Source organism: Lepus europaeus, chromosome 1 (assembly GCF_033115175.1).
Source record: "Lepus europaeus isolate LE1 chromosome 1, mLepTim1.pri, whole genome shotgun sequence".
In the NCBI taxonomy this organism is placed as follows: Eukaryota; Metazoa; Chordata; class Mammalia; order Lagomorpha; family Leporidae; genus Lepus; species Lepus europaeus.
In genome coordinates, this window is record NC_084827.1 from 117,291,457 (window position 1) to 117,308,371 (window position 16,915).

The 16,915-nt window shown below is 39.8% G+C and overlaps 3 protein-coding genes across 6 annotated transcripts in view; 1 reads left to right on the plus strand and 2 right to left on the minus strand.

Moving 5' to 3' along the window:
- The window catches only part of SCRN3 (secernin 3), a 32,364-nt gene extending 30,842 nt beyond the window's left edge, over positions 1-1,522 (plus strand). For 2 of the 4 annotated variants that reach the window (XM_062188034.1, XM_062188015.1), the window contains exon 8: positions 378-1,520. In XM_062188034.1, coding sequence (XP_062044018.1) covers positions 378-548 — 171 coding nt within the window. In that variant the 3' untranslated portion in view covers positions 549-1,520. Of the gene's footprint in view, positions 1-377 lie in introns of all 4 variants that reach the window. The other 2 variants (XM_062188024.1, XM_062188040.1) reach the window with 2 other exon arrangements.
- GPR155 (G protein-coupled receptor 155) overlaps positions 1-16,915 on the minus strand; it is a 97,463-nt gene that overhangs the window by 30,447 nt on the left and 50,101 nt on the right. The gene's annotated exons all lie outside the window — the stretch shown is intronic.
- Positions 12,914-13,509, minus strand: LOC133751247 (heterogeneous nuclear ribonucleoprotein H2-like; the record flags this gene model as incomplete). Its single annotated transcript, XM_062181216.1, has 1 exon — positions 12,914-13,509. A coding segment is annotated over one exon (471 nt), but the record flags the coding sequence as incomplete, so codon positions are not given.

The following is a 16,915-nucleotide window of genomic DNA, read 5'->3' on the forward strand; positions in this document are numbered from 1 at the left end:
CCCGGCTACTCTTCCGATCTGGCTCTCTGCTATGGCCTGGGATGGCAGTGGAGGATGGCCTGGGTCCTTGGGCCCCTGCACCCACATAGGATACCTGGAAGAAGCTCCAGGCTCCTGGCTTCAGATCGGCTCAGCTCTGGCCACTGCGGCAGTTGGTGAGTGAACCATCAGATGGAAGACCTCTCTTTTTCTCTCTCTGTGTAATTCTTTCAAATAAATAAAAAAAAAAAGAATTTTATTCCTTCTAAAGCTAAAGAATAGAGGGGAACCAAGCCTGAAGCAGGACTCAGAATAAACAAACTTTTCTGTAGAGTTGATTTGGAATTTGTTTTTTCTTGTGTGTGTATGTATTTATACAAATATTTTTAACTTTTCAGGAAAAGGGCAAAACATTGTTGGACAATATGAGGAAACTGGAGACAGAACTCTTCAAAGAGATAGAATCAATTCTTGAAAACAAGCATCTGGATGTGGATAAGATTGTTAATCTCTTTTCTCAAAGTACAAAAGATGAAATTAGAATTTATAAGTCAAATATTAGTTCTTAGTGATCATAAAAATGGTGTGCAATCTCCCTGGAAGCTAGACACTATTACCTTATAAACATTATAACCTAGTTGGACAGATCTGATTATCCTTTAGTAGCTTTCAAGTAATATCTTGACTATTACAATTATAATTGAAATAATGAGGAAAAAACACTGGGATTGAACACATATATCGTGGGATAGCCAGGTGTTATGCCAGGTAATACACTTGTGTCATTTTGTTTTTAACCACAGTAACTTTTGTTTGGCAGAATAATTAAGTATTCAATTCTACATAAAATGTGAAACATTACAGTGATAAATGATTTATATTTATTGTGATCATGTAGTACCTTCAAATAATTTTCTCAATTATACCAAGAAAGCAGATTTTTCTTTAGTAATGGAAGATACCTCTAGCGGCAAGTTTTTGTTTAGTTCAGTTTTGATTTGATTTGGGCAAATATTGACCACTTCTAACAAGAAAAATTTCTGGATTTATATATTATGTCTTCATCATTAAAGTGGGTTAATTCTGTACATGCAATTTTACTAAACTCAAACAGACTCCTTGTCAAGATTTGGCTGACCAAATAGCTTGTAGCTCTAATTATCAACAGGGCGGGTAGGGGCCCATCCCTTTAATGGGCTCTTATGTTAATAAGATATTTTTAGAAGAGCTTATTTGGGAGATTAGGGAATGGGATAAGAAAACCAAGACCTTAGGAGATAATGGTTTTTCGTGTCTCGATTCTCTCTCTCCTTTTACTTCTATTCAGTTGGTAAAAACAGAAACAAAAATGAGGTAGTGGCAATGAAGTAGAATTATTATATAAACATAACATCACAAAAATTATAATGCATTGTATATTATGAACATTGTAAATGAGTATTATCTTCCCAAGTTTTACAAATCTTTGTTAAAGTTTCATAAATTTTACCAAGTAAGACAAAATTGTAGAAATAAGTAAAAAAAATCTAATTAAAAATACATTATTTTTGGCTCTAGAGATGTCCATTTTTGGCACTTGATTGCATTATCTTGTCTAGTGCTTGCTATCATTAGATTGTCATTACAATTTTAAAAGTGTTGTTATATTTAAAAGGTTCCCAGGAAGTTATTTTTCCAAAGTTCTCTCATAAAAACCATAATTGGCCTGCCATTGCCCTTGTCTAATACAAGGAAAAGACGTCAGATGAAGAACTTGGTTGACTCTGCTTATCTATGTATGGTTCAGTGATGGGTGATCTTAAATTGAAAACCTTTGTGTATAACTCATACTTCCCTTTCTCTCTCGGAATATGAGGGAATTAAGGATAAGCATTTCTTTGATAATCCAGGAACACATTATTGAGTCTTTAATATTTTTAAATGTATTTTTGTTTTTTAATTTTTCCCCTAAAGAAAATTTTTATTTAAGGAATATAGACTTCATGCATTTCATAAGTACAATTTTAGGAATATAGTGATTCTTCCCTCCATACCCATACTCCCACCCACTCTTCCACCCCTCCTCCTTGTCCCTCTCCCATTCCCAGTCACATTCTTCACTAAGATCCATTTTCAATTAACTTTTTACACAGAATACCAACCCTATACTAAGTAAAGAGTTAAACAATTTTCTGGGTTAAAAAAAAAAGCAACAAAACAAAATTTAAAAAAACCCTGTTCCTCAACAGTCAAGACAAGGGCTGTTCAAAGTCATTACATCTCACAGTTAATTCTTTTTCTTTATTTCTTGTTTTCTTGTTTGTTTGTTTTTTTTTTAAGAAAATTAACTTTAATGAAGCATCTAAGAATGATACATATTTTGGGAGCACTTAGACATAGTTATAATAACAACTCTGAGGACAGAGGTCCTGCATGGAAGTAGTGTTAATTTAAAAATTAGCACTCTTATATATGATGTCAGTGATCACCCAAGGCTCTTGACATGAGCTACCTAGGCTATGGAAGACTTTTGAATCCACAAACTCCATCAGTATGTAGAGAATACTGTGGAAGTTCTCTCTTCCCTTCAGAGAAAAGTACCTCCTTTGATGACCACTTCTTTCCACTGGTGTCTCACCCAGTGAGATCCTTCATGTAGGACATTTTTTGCCCCATGTCTTGGCTTTCCATGCCTGAAATGCTCTTGTGGGCTTTTCAGCCAGACCAGAATGCTTTAACTACTGATTCTGAGGTTGGAGTGCTATTTAAAGCGGTTGTCATTCTTTGAGTCTGCTGTGTGGATTGCTTCCCATGTTGGAGAATTCACTCCTTTTTAATTCTATCTGTTGTTATTACCAGATCCTTAATCCTATCCATATGATCACTTTAACACTTAAGATGGTACTTTTACCACCCAGCTTAAGGGGATTTGGGGCCCTTGGCAAGTTTTTAAAATGTACCCATAGAAGTAAGTCTGTAAGAATGTATGCAGAACTATACTGCTTTACAGTTACAAACTTCATACACTTCATATTTACAACTTTTGGAACATGGTGATTCATCCCACCATGCTCACCCTCCCACCTATACTCATAACCCCTCTTCCTCCTCCCTTTCTTATTTCCACTCTTATTTTTTACTGAGATCTATTTTCAATTGACTTTATATACATATGTTTAACTCTATGTTAATTAAAGAGTTCAACAAATAGTATTAAAAAAAAAAAAACTTCCTCAACAGTCAAAACAAGGGCTGTTCAAGTCATTGCTTCTCAAATTGTCAATTTCACTTCTACAGATTGCCTTTTAGGTGCTCTATTAGTTATCACAGATCAGGGAGAACATGTGGTATTTGTCCTTTTGGGACTGGCTTATTTCACTAAATATGATGTTTTCCAGATTCATCCAATTTGTTGTTGTAAATGACCAGATTTCTTTTTTTTTTTTTTTACATCTGTATAGTGTTCCATAGTGTTCATATCCCATAATTTCTTAATCCAGTTTTCAGTTGACGAGCATTTGGGTTGTTCCATGTCTTAGCTATTGTGAATTGAGCTGCAGTAAACATGGGGGTACAGATAAATCTTTCATATGCTGATTTAATTTCCCTTAGGTGAATTCCCAGCAGTGGGATGGCTGGGGCATATGCTGGTCTATATTCAGACTTTTGAGGTATCTCCATACTATCTTCCATAGTGGCTTTACCAGTTTACATTCCCACCAACAGTGGATTTCAGGGTACCTTTTACCCTACATCCTCACCAGCATTTGTTGTTTGTTGATTTCTGTGTGAAAGCCATTCTAACTAGGGTGAGGTAAAACCTCACTATGGTTTTGATTTGCATTTCCCTGATGGCTAGTGATCCTAAACATTTTTTCATGTGTCTGTTGGCCATTTGGATTTTCTATTTTGAAAAATGTCTGTTTAAGTCCTTTGCCCATTTCTTTACTAGGATGTCTGTTTTGTTGTTGAGTTTCTGGATCTCTTAATATATTCTGGTTATTAATCCTTCATCAGTTGAATAGTTTACAAATAATTTCTTCAATTCTGTCGATTGCCTCTTTACTTTCCTGAGTGTTTCTTCATAGTACAGAACCTTCTCAATTTGATGTAATCCCATTTGTGAATTTAGGCTTTGATTGCTTATGCCTCTGGGGTCTTTTCCAAGAAGGCTTTGCCCATGCCAATGTCTTGAAGGGTTTCTCCAACATTCTCTAATAATTTGATGGTGTTGGGTCATAGATTTAGGTCTTTAATCCATTTTGGGTGGATTTTTGTACAAGGTGTAAGGAAAGGTTCTTGCTTTATACTTCTGCATGTGGAAATCCAGCTTTCCCAGAACCATTTGTTGAAGAGACTGCCTTGTCCAGGGATGAGTTTTAGCTCCTTGGTCAAATATAAGTTGGCTGTAGATGCTTGGATTGATTTCTTGCATTTCTATTCTGTTCCATTAGTCTATCCATCTATTTCTGTACCAGTACCAGGGTGTTTTGATTATAACTCCCTGCAGTTTGTCTTGAAATTTGGTATTATGATGCCTCCAGCTTTGTTTTTGTTGTATAAGATTGCTTTAGCTATTCTGGGTCTCCTGTGTTTTCATATGAATTTCAACATCATTTTTTATGCATCTGAGAATAACGCCCTTGGTATTTTGACTGGTATTGCACTGAATCTGTAAATTGCTTTTGGAAGAATGGACATTTTGATGACACTGATTCTTCCAATCCATGAATATGGAAGATTTTTCCATTTTTTTTATCTTCCTCTATTTCTTTCTTTAATGTTTTGTTATTCTTTTGTTGGTTTGTTTGTTTTTTGACAGGCAGAATGGACAGTGAGAGAGAGAGACAGAGAGAAAGGTCTTTCTTTTCCATTGGTTCACCCCCCCAATGGCCACTGTGACCTGTGCGCTATGGCCAGCGCTCTGCGCTGATCCGAAGGCCGGAGCCAGGTGCTTCTCCTGGTCTCCCATGGGGGTGCAGGGCCCAAGGACTTGGGCCATCCTCCACTGCACTCCCAGGCCACAGCAGAGAGCTGGCCTGGAAGAGGAGCAACCGGGACAGGATCTGGCGCCCCGACCAGGACTAGAACCCGGTGTGCCCGCACCGCAGGTGGAGGATAAGCCTATTGAGCCGCGACGCTGGCCAATGTTTTGTTATTCTCATCGTAGAGATCTTTGACATCTTTGGTTAAATTTATTCCAATGTATTTGGTTTTTTTTGTTTGTTTTGTTTTGTTTTTGTAGCTGTTGTGAATGGGATTGTACTTAGAAGTTCTTTCTCAGCCATGACATGTGTATAAAAAGGCTATTAAAAATGCCAAGAGCTCTTATACCACATACAGTGCAAGGAGTTTTGCAGCTAGACAACAAGAGTTTGTATCTTGGTTTAGTCACTTTAAAGCAATGTGATTTTGAACAAATATTTTCATCTGAGTCTGTATCATTAAAAATTATAAAACAAAAAAAAATAAGGCTATTGATTCTTGTGTATTTACTATATATCCTGGGAATTTACCAAACTTTTCTATGAGTTACAATAGTCTCTTAGTGGAGTCTTCTGGATCCCCTATATATAGAATCATGTCATCTGTAAATAGGGATATCTTTACTTCTTCCTTCCCAATTTGTATCCCTTTGATTTCTTTTTCTTGCCTAATGGCTCTGGCTATACTGAATAGCAGTAGTGATAGTGGACATTCTTGTCCAGTTCTGGATTTCAGTGGGAAATACTTCCAACTTTTCCTCATTCAATAGGATGCTGGCCGTGGGTTTGTCATAAGTGGCCTTGATTGTGTTTAGGAATGTCTGTCCTTCCTTTTTTTTTTTTTTTTTTTTGGAATGTTCTTTCTATAACCAATTTGCTTAGAATTTTCGTCATGAAAAGGTGTTATATTTTATCAAATACTTTCTCTGTATCTATTGAGATAATCACATGGTTTTTGTTCTTCAGTTTGTTAATGTGATGTATCACATTGATTGATTTGTCAGTGTTGAACCATCCCTGCATATCAAGGATAAATCCCACTTTGTCCAGTTGAATGATCTTTCTGATGTGTTGTTGGATTTGATTGGCTACATTTTTGTTGAGGAGTTTTGCAACTATATACACCAGGGAAATTGGTCTGTAGTTCTCTTTCTCAGTTGTATCTTTTTGAGGTTTAGGAATTAAGGTGATGCTGACTTCATAGAACAAATTTGGGAGGATTCCCTCCCTTTCAGATGTTTTGAATAGCTTAAGAAGAATTGGAGTTAGGTCTTTAAATGTCTGGTGGAAATCAGCAGTGAAGCCATCTGGTCCCAGGCTTTTGTTTATTGGGAGGGTCTTTATTACTGATTCAATTTCCATCTTGGTTATTGGTCTGTTTAGGTTTTCTGTGTCTTCTTGGCTCAATTTAATTGGGTTGTATGTGTCCAGGAATCTATCCATTTCTTCTAGGTTTCCTGATTTGTGGCATACAGTTCTTTATAGTAATTTCTGATGATTCTTTGTATGTCTGTGGTATCTGTTGTTATATTTACTTTTTTAAAAAGATTTATTTTATTTATTTGAAATACAGAGTTAGAGAGAGAGAGAGGTAGAGTCAGAGAGAGAGAAAGGTCTTCCATTCCATTGGTTCACTCCCCAAATGACTGCTATGGCCAGAGCTGAGCTGATCTGAAGCCAGGAGCCAGGAGCCTCCTCCAGGTCCCCCATGTGGGTGAAGAGACCCAAGGACTTGGGCCATCTTCCACTGCTTTCCCAGGCATCTCTACTACCCCAACTGGACCCATGTGGGAGAGAGCTGGACTGGAAGAGAAACAGCCAGGACATGAACCTGCACCCATTTGGGATGCCGACGCTGCAGGCTAGCACTTTAACTCGCTGCACCACAGCGCCGGTTCCTATATTTACTTTTTCATCTCTAATCTTATTAATTTGGGTCCTATCTCTCTCTCTCTCTCTCTCTCTCTCTCTCTCTTTTTTTTTTCTTGGTTATTTGTGCTAATGGTATGTCAATTTTGTTTATTTTTCAGATACCAGCTCTTTATTTTGCTGATCATTTGTATTATTTTTTTTTGTTTCAATTTTGTTTAATTCATAATTCTCTAGTTTCAATTATTTCTTTTCTCCTACTAGTTTTTGGTTTGGTTTCCTGTTGTTGTTCTAGATCCTTGAAATGGCACTGATAGCTCATTTATTTAGTGTCTTTCCAATTTCTTTCTTTCTTTCTTTTTTTTTTTTTTTTTTTTTGACAGGCAGAGTGGACAGTGAGAGAGAGACAGAGAGAAAGGTCTTCCTTTTGCCGTTGGTTCACTCTCCAATGGCCGCCACGGTAGCGCGCTGCAGCCGGCGCACCGTGCTGATCCGACGGCAGGAGCCAGGTGCTTCTCCTGGTCTCCCATGGGGTGCAGGGCCCAAGGACTTGGGCCATCCTCCACTGCACTCCCTGGCCACAGCAGAGAGCTGGCCTGGAAGAGGGGCAACCGGAACAGGATCGGTGCCCTGACCGGGACTAGAACCCGGTGTGTTGGCGCCGCAAGGTGGAGGATTAGCCTAGTGAGTCGCGGCGCCGGCCTCCAATTTCTTTATGTTGGCATCTATTGCTATAAACTTTCTTCTTAACACTGCTTTTGCTGTATCCCATTAAGTTTAGATATGTTGTATTGTCATCTTTATTTGTTTCTAGAAATTTTTTGATTTCTCTTCTGATTTCTTCAATGACCCACTGTTCATTCAGGAGCATATTATTCAGTCCCCATGTGTTTGCATATGTTCTAGAGATTTCTGAGTTGCTGTTTTCTGCTGTGGTCCGAGAAGATGCATGGTATGATTTTGATTTTTTTGAATTAGCTGAGACTTGCTTTTTGGCCTAGAATGTGGTCAATCCTAGAGAAAGTTCCATGCACTGCCTAGAAGAATGTCTGTTCTGCAACTGTAGGATGGAAAGTTCTGTAGATATCTGTTAAGTCCATTTGGTCATAGTGTTGATTAATGCTATTGTTTCCTTGCTGATTTTTTCTGATTGATCTGTCCATTGCTGAAAGTGGTGTATTGAAGTTCCCCATTACTATTGTATTTGATTTTATGTTTGCCTTTAGATCCCTTAACATTTCTTTTAAATAGCCAGGTACCCTGTAATTTGGTGAATATACATTTATAATAGTTACATCTTCCTGTTGAATTAATCTCTTAATCATTACATAGTGCCTTTCTTTTTGTCTTTTAACTGTTTTTGTGTTAAAGTTTATTTTGTCTGATATTAGGATGGCTACACCAGCTCTTTTTTGGTTTTTGTTAGTGTAGAATATCTTTTTCCATCCTTTCACTTTCAGTCAGTGGCAAGGCCAAGGCAACTTTGGCTGGCTGATGAGGTCACAGCAGAAGGTCTGTCTCAGCAAGGCATGAGAAGGACAGCTGCGGTCCTCTTGGTGGTTTTAGGTTTGTTGGGAACTACACTCTACATAAGAAAGCCGGAGCTTCCTGGTGGTCCTGCTAATGATTTCTGTATTTCTAATTTTAGGGATGAGCACTTAGTCTCATAATCCCCAAAATGTCCATTGCTTTGTAAAATTTTAATCAAGCAGAATGTTAGTACAGGAAAAAGGGTTAATGCTTTATGCAAGGTTAAGCTGTTTGTGGAAAAGAATTAAAAGGCAACAGGCTCCTTAGTATATACTTCCCACTAAATAAAGACAAATGTTATTAAAGCTTTAATTCAATATATGCTACAGATACTACAATGGTTAGGATGTCAAAACGGTGGAATAGATCTAAGTGGACCTTTAAATAAGTACAATAAAGAAATTAAAGAATTACAGAAAGAACTACAAAGAGGGGATATATTTTTAAAAGGGCCTGCTTTGAACTTGGGGCTTCTAGTAAAGATTAGATTAGGAAAGTGAAATTCTAGCTTGTGTAGCCAATTTCTGCTTAGCTCGACAACACTCCAGGCCTTGGCTTATGTGGGCAACCTGTTATCTTGCATCTGTCTGTGATTGTAAGCCATGCTCTGAATATATCCTTGAAAATCAAAGGAATTGTAATTAGAAAAAAAAATGGACAACAAACTTGTTATTGAGAGAAAAAAAGAATCATTATTTGACTTATGATATAAAAATAAAGTCTGGTGCTCTATCCAGAGCCATGCCATCAGCCTTGCTGTGAGTGTGCCTCTCATTTCTTTGAAAACCAACATCTCTCATACCTTGGAGCCCCCCTGGACAGGTCTCTGGCAAGTCAGCATGCATCTTTGTTGGTGAGATGTGTTTCTTGTAGGTAGCAAATAGATGAGTTTTGTTTTTGGGTTTTGTTTTTGAATCCATTCAGCCAGCCTATATCTTTTAACTAGAGAATTGTGACCATTTACTTTCTTTTTTAAAAATATTTTATTTATTTATTTATTTATTTATTTGACAGGCAGAGTTACAGACAGTGAGTGAGAGAGAGAGAGAGAGACAGACAGACAGACAGAGAGAAAGGTCTTCCTTCCGTTGGTTCACTCCCCAAGTGGCCACAATGGCCAGAGCTGTGCCGATACAAAGCCAGGAGCCAGGTGCTTCTTTCTGGTCTCCCATGCGGGTGCAGGGGCCCAAGCCCTTGGGCCATCCTCCACTGCTTTCCCAGGCCACAGCAGAGAGCTGGACTAGAAGAGGAGCAACCAGGACTAGAACTGGCGCCCATATAGGATGCCGGCGCTGCAGGTGGAGGATTAACCTAGTCCTCATGGTGCTGGCTCCACAACCATTTACTTTCAAAGTGACTGTTGATAAGTAATGAGTTTGTCCTGCTATTTTCCCATAAATATTCCTATTTTTTACTTTGGATTTCCTTTGTACTTTTCCTGGGAGATTTTTCTTCCTTTACCTTTTGTAGTGATGGCCATGTTTCTCTGTTTCTGTGTAAAGCACATCCTTAATCCTCTTTTACAAGGCTGGACAGGTGATGACAAATTCTTTCAATTTCTATTTGTTATGGGAGGTCTTTTTTCACCTTCATTCATAAATGAGAACTTTGTGGGGTACAATATTCTGGGTTGACAGTTTTTTCCTCTTAAGATTTGCACTATATCTCCCCATTCTCTCCTAGCCTGCAGGGTTTCTAATGAGAAGTGTGCTCTGAGTCTAATTGGCAATCCTCTGAAAGTAATCTAGCATTTCTCTCGTGAATACTTTAGAATTTTTTCTTTATGTTTTACTGTAGAGAGTTTGATTACCATGTGTCGTGGTGAAGATCTTTTCTAGTCATGTCTATTAGTAGTTCTATGTGCTTCCTGTACTTGGATGTCCCTTTCTTTCTCTAAATTAGGGAAGTTTTCTGTTATTACTTCACTAAAATGGCCTTGTAATCCTTTCTCTTTCCATGCCTTCCTAGAATGTTGGGTCATTTGATAGTATCCTGTAGATTCCCAAAAGTGTTTTTTAGTTTTCTCATTTCCTCTTCTTGTTTCTTGTCTGATTGTATAATTTCCTGTGCTTTGTTTTCTAAGTCAGATATTCTTTCTTCTGCTTCACCTATTCTGTTAAGACTTTGCACTGCATTTTTTATTTGTTCCATTGAATTCTTTTATTTCCAAGATTTCATTTTGATTTCTCTTTAAGATCTCAATTTCGTGGCAAAAATTTTCTTTCATGTCATGTACAAATTTCATTTGTGCGTTTGCACAAATGTAATCTTATACTCAACTTTTTGAACTCTATTTCTGGCATTTCTTCAATCTCATCATCTTCACAATCTAATATTGAAATGTTTGAAGTGTTGTGTTCTTTTGGCATCATGTTGTCTTCCTTATTCTTTTTCTTAAATTGGTGCGTTTGTTATGTGGCATTTTTGGAGATATTCATTGGTTTCTTTTTATTTTTTTTCTGTTGTGGCAGCTTTTACCTTTGTACTACTCCTCTGTAGATCAATGGAGTGTCTGCTTTTAGTGAATATCTAGAGGCATGTGGTGGGTGTGGCCAGGGAGCTCTGTTCAGTTCTCCAGGATGAAGGGCATATCTAAGGTGACGCACCCAGGTTTGGGGTAGTAAATCTCCTCTTTTTTCTTTTTCTTTTCTTTTTTTTTTTTATCAGAAGGAAAGTTTATTCTGCTCAACTGAGCTCCTCTCCTCAAAGGAGACCTGTGCTGGAACATTAGCCCCAGTGGATATAATATTCATCTGCTCTACCACACAAGGACCACACAAAGGATTCGTGCAGTCCTCAGTATAAGCTCAGATTCCCTAGCAATGTCCCTCACCAGGTAACCAGGGAGTCCTGAGGGTGTGGAGCCTTCCACAGTGACTGCCCAAAGTCCCAACATGAGCCCTCCCACACAGAATCTCAGTTTTTTCATAGTCCTGGCACACGAGCCTCCCACAGTAATAAGCACCCAGCCCCCTGTCAGTTTTTTTTTTTTTTATCTTTTTTATTTTTATTTATTTTTTATTTTTTTGACAGGCAGAGTGGACAGTGAGAGAGAGAGACAGAGAGAAAGGTCTTCCTTTTGCCGTTGGTTCACCCTCCAATGGCCGCCGCGACCAGCGCACTGTGGCCGGCGCACCGCGCTGATCCAATGGCAGGAGCCAGGTGCTTCTCCTGGTCTCCCATGGGGTGCAGGGCCCAAGCACTTGGGCCATCCTCCACTGTACTCCCTGGCCACAGCAGAGAGCTGGCCTGGAAGAGGGGCAACCGGGACAGAATCCGACACCCCGACCAGGACTAGAACCCGGTGTGCCGCCGCCGCAAGGCGGAGGATTAGCCTAGTGAGCCGCAGCGCCGGCCTCCCTGTCAGTTCTCCCCACCAGACTCAGGAGTCTCCATTCAACTAGTTGCTGGGTGTGGGCACAAGCTGGCCAGCTGTTACGTATGTCCAAAATGGCACCTGCTCTCTGTCAGCCTGTTACAGGATGCCATTGCAGGGTGATCATGGAGAGAAAGAAAAATGCCCCTCCTTTTTTTTTCTCCTCTACTTTGGCAGGTACACATCCCCCACAGGGCTCTAAGCAGGATTCTCTCTAGGCTCTTCCTAAAGCTTTATCAACAGTGGCTTGGGCTGCTGCAGTCTGGTTTCATCTCTCTAATGCTGGTGTGGAGGCTCTTGGCTGCTGGCGTCCTGTGTTACAGGTGTTCACACCCTCCACATAGGTCCTGTGTCCCTCTAATTTTCGTAGAGTTTCCTCTGCCATTTTCTCCCTTTTTCCTGAGACTGTACTCTGTCCACTTTTTTTTTTTTAAACTCTTTTCCTAGACTAGAGCAGTAAGCTCCATCCCTATACTGCCATCTTAATTCCCCCATCCACATACTTGAATCTTATTTTTCTTCATAGTAATAGCATGTTTTCACCTTCTCTTTGGTCACTGCCTTAGACCAAACTAGCACCATCTGTCATTTGGACCACTGCATTTAACTGTTCTCCTATACCCATTTTTATACTTTTTTTAAAAAGATTTTTTATTTATTTTCCTTGAAAGTCAGAGTTACACAGAGAGAGAAGGAGAGGAAGAGAAGGAGAGAGAGGTCTTCCATCCAATGTTTCACGCCCCCAATGGCCGCAACAGCTGGAGCTGCGCCGATCCAAAGACAGGAGCCAGGTGCTTCTTCCGGGTCTCCTAAGTGGGTGCAGGGGCCCAAGGATTTGGGCCATCTTCTACTGCTATCCCAGGCCATAGCAGAGAAGCAGCCGGGACTTGAACTGGCACCCATATGGGATGCTGGCGCTTCAGGCCAGGGCATTAACCCACTGTGCCACAGCGCCGCCCCCGCCCCTTTTTATGCTTTATAACTGCAGCCAGAGTTATCTGTTAAAAATGTAAATTTACATCCTAGCTGAATGTTTCAGTGTTTCAAATGACTGAGCGTAAAGTTTTAAAACAATCTTGACTTCCACTTTACAGTAAGCAGGAATCACAAGCCTATAATGCAAAACTGTTAATCTTTTGTTTTCTTAAAAAAGGAGAAAGATAGAAAGAGAGGAAGCTGACCAAAAGTGGTCAGAATCAATTGTAGTTCCCACTTGCCAATCATACTGGATATACTAAACATCCCTCCCACTCTATTCCACTCCCATAAATGCACAGCTTTTATTTCTGTAGCAGTAGCTGCTAAATGCTCCTTCTCTACCTAAGCGAGGTTTGACTGGTAGTCACTGGAGTTTTCCTGCAGAACTTGGTCATATCCACTCATACTGCTCTGACCACCATAACCGCCCCCATACCCGCCACTCAGCTGCTGGCTAGCAGGACCCCCATAACTGGACTGATTGGATAAGCCCATTCCTCCCATCATTTGGCTGCCGTAAGCACCACCACTTGCCCCTGCTGTAGAATTCAGAAAGAGTTCTACATAGCTGTGATCATAAGCTCCTCCACTTGTTCCTGCAGTAGAATTCAAGAAGAGCTCCACGTATCTGTGTTGCATATTAGCTTTATCTTTTGCCATAGCTGCTACTGCATCTTCATGAGTAGCAAATTCAACATCGGCCTCACCAGGAACCCTGGCATCCGGTCCAATTTCAATATGGACTCTCATGGGATTAAGAGGCGAGAAAAAATTATAAATATCATTCTCAGTGGCTCTGTAAGGTAATAAAGTTCAGTATTGACCATAACTGTTAAAACAATTTTCAGCTTTCCTCAAGTTAGTTATGTTGTAGGAGTGTACCTAAAGCAGGAAGCATATTTAGGTTAAAGCAGTTTTGCTTATGTTAAATGTTGCTCTTATACCACAATACATTGAAAACTTCAGATGCATGTTGAGAAACATGCTTTTCTGTAAAACTCAAATATAGGAGCTATGTCTATGATTCAAAGTGAAAACATTTGGCATGTTTGTTAATTCTAGCTTTTTGGTTCAATATCCTGTAAGGCACGTGAGTGTATGCTTTTTTTTTTTTTTTAAGATCTGGGACAATTTTGAGATGTAATACCAATATTTAGGAGTTTGGTTGTGTTGTTTGTATGAAATTCTGAGGCTTTGATTTAAATCTTTCCTTGTATTGTGATTTCCATTTAGATGTATTGTACTAAGTGAAACTTGTTAAATAAATCTTCCTTTTAAAAACTGGGAAAAAAAAAACAAAAAAAAATGTAAATTTGATCATAAGTCCTCTCCTAAATTTTTTTATAAGTTTTTTTTTTAAGGTTTGTAGCAAAATTTAGTAGAAAGTAGAGAGTTCTAATATACTCTATCACCTACATGCACAGCCACTGTCAACATTGTAGCACTAGAGTGGCACATTTGTAACAACTGAAGAACCTTCACTGACACATCATTATCACCCAAAGTCTGATTTTCTTTAGAGGTCACTCATGGTTTTGTTCATTTTATGGACTTTGACAATGTATACTGATACACATATACTATTGTCATGCAGAGTAGTTTCACTGCCCAAAAAATCCTCTGTGGTTTCATATTCAGCTCAGCCTCCCCTCTAACCCTTGGAAACCACTGATCTTGTTATTCTTTCCACACTTTTGTCTTTTCCAGAATTCCATATAGTGGGAATCATCAAGTTTTTCAGATTGCCTTCATTAACTTAGTAGTGAAAATTAAGGTTTCTCTGTGTCTTTGTGGGTTGATAGTTATTTCTTAATGCTAAATATTATTCCATTGTCGGTATGTGTCACTATTAAAGGGCATCTTACTTGCATCCACGTTTTGGCAATTATGAAGAAATCTGCTCTAAACATGCATGTTGGGGTGGGCATTGTATTACAGTGGATTAAGCTACCTCTGGGATGCCTGCATTCTCTATCAGTCTGCCTGGGATAGATTCCTGACTCCTCTGTTTCTGATACAGCTTCCTGCTAATACACCTGGGAGGCAGCAGATGCTGGCTGAAGCACATGGATTCCTGCCACATGTTGGAGATCCAGATGGAGTTCCTGGCTCCTGGCTTCAGGCTAGCCCAGCTCCAGCTGTAATGGGCATTTAGGTAGTGAACCAGGGAATGGAAGATACCTCTCTCTCCCTCTCTGTCACTCTGCCATTCAAATTAATTAATTTAAAAAATTTTTAAATTTATTTGAAAGGCAGAGATACAGAGACAGGGGGACAGAGAGAGAATTTCCCATTCATTGGTTCACTTCCCAAATGGCTGCAGCAGCCAAGCTGGGCCAGGCCAAAACCAAGAGTCAGGAGCTTCCTTGGAGTCTCCCACGTCGGTGCAGGGGCCCAAGCACTTGGGCTATTCCATTACTTTCCCAGGCACATTAGCAGAGAGCTGGATCAAAAGTGGAGTAACCAGGACTTGAACAGTTGCCCATAAGAGATACCAGCATAACAGGTGGAGGCCTAACCTATGCCACAATTAAGTCATTTTTTAGATTTATTTATTTTGAAAGAGAGGGAAACAAATCCTCCATCCACTGGTTCACCCCCAAAATGGCCACAATGACTAGTGCTGGGCCAAGCCAAAGCCAGGAGCCAGGGGCTCCATCCAGATCTTCCACATGGGTGACAGGGACCCAAACACTTGGGCCATCCTCTACTGTGTTCCCAGGCCATCAGCAGGGAGCTGGATCTGAAGTGGAGCAACCACATCACAAACTGGCTCCCATATGGGATGCCAGTGTTGCAGGTGGCAGCGCCACCGCTATGCCACAATGCTGGCCCCAAATTAATTAATTTTTTAAAATTTTTGTGGACATGTTTTTAGTTCATTTTGGATAGATAACAAGAAATGCCACTGCTGGAGTATATAATAAAGGATGTTTACTTTTGTAAGAAACCGCAAAACTGACTCCCAGAGTGGCTACCATTTTTGCATCCCCATCAACAACGAATGACAGTTCCTGTTGTTCTATATCCTTGCATTTTTTTCTTTATGGCCATTGTTATAGGTTAGTAGTTATATCTCATTGCTTAAATATGCCATTCCCTACAGCATATGATATTGAGCATCTTTTCATATTCTTATTTGCCATCTATATATCTTTTTTTGTGAAGTGTATGTTCAGATCTTTTGCCCATTTCTTAATCAGGTTACTCATTTTCTCACTGTTGAGTGTAAAACTCTTAAAGTCCCAATCCTTAACAAATAGCAACAAAATCCTGCTGGCTGCCCTGTTTATATCTTGTGTATTTCACCATTTTCCCCCCCTAAAATTTATTTGAAAGACTTAAGAGAAAAAAGAGATCATTCCACAAATGGCTGCAACAGCCAAGGCAGGGTCAGGGCAAAGCCAGGAGCATGGATCTCCATCTGGGCTCCCATGTGGGTGGCAGAGGTCCAAGCACTTGGGCCATATTCCACTGCTTTCCCAGGCACATTTGCAGGGAGATGGATTTGAATGGATTTGAATTGGTGGTGATTTGGGATGCCATTGTCACAGGAGGTGGTTTAAAGAGCCACAAGACCAGCCCCTCATGATTGGTTTTGTTTAAGATTTATTTATTTATTTACTTATTTATTTGAAAGAGAGAGAGAGAGAGAGAGTGTGTGTGTGTGTGTGTGTTGGTTTACTCCCCAAATGGTTGCAACAGCCAGGACTGGACCATGTGGAAGCCAGGAGCCAGGAGCTTCTTCCAAGTCTCCCATTTGGGTGCAGGGGCCCAAGCACTTGGACCATCTTCTGTTGCTTTCCCAGGCATATTAGCAGGGAGCTAGATTGGAAACAGAGCAGCTGGATCTTGAACCAATGCCCATATGGGATGCCTGCATCACAGGTGGCAGCTTTACCCACTGTGTCATCATCATCACTGGTGTGCCGCTCTTTCAGATCCTTCAATGTACCCCATTCCTTTTTCATAGCCATACCCTCTGCTTGCTCCATTCATTCCTTGTGCTCCTCTTTATATAAGTAGTCCTTTTATCTTTCAGAGTTTTGCCAAGACATAACTCCCTTAGGGAAGTTTTCCCCATACCACAAGGTCATACCCTGTTACATACTCTTGGAGCCACATGTGATCCTGATAACATGTCAATATATTCCTGGCATCTTTGGTTCACAGAGGTTCTATGATGGTAGGAATCATGTTTGTTCTCACTGTTGAGTGC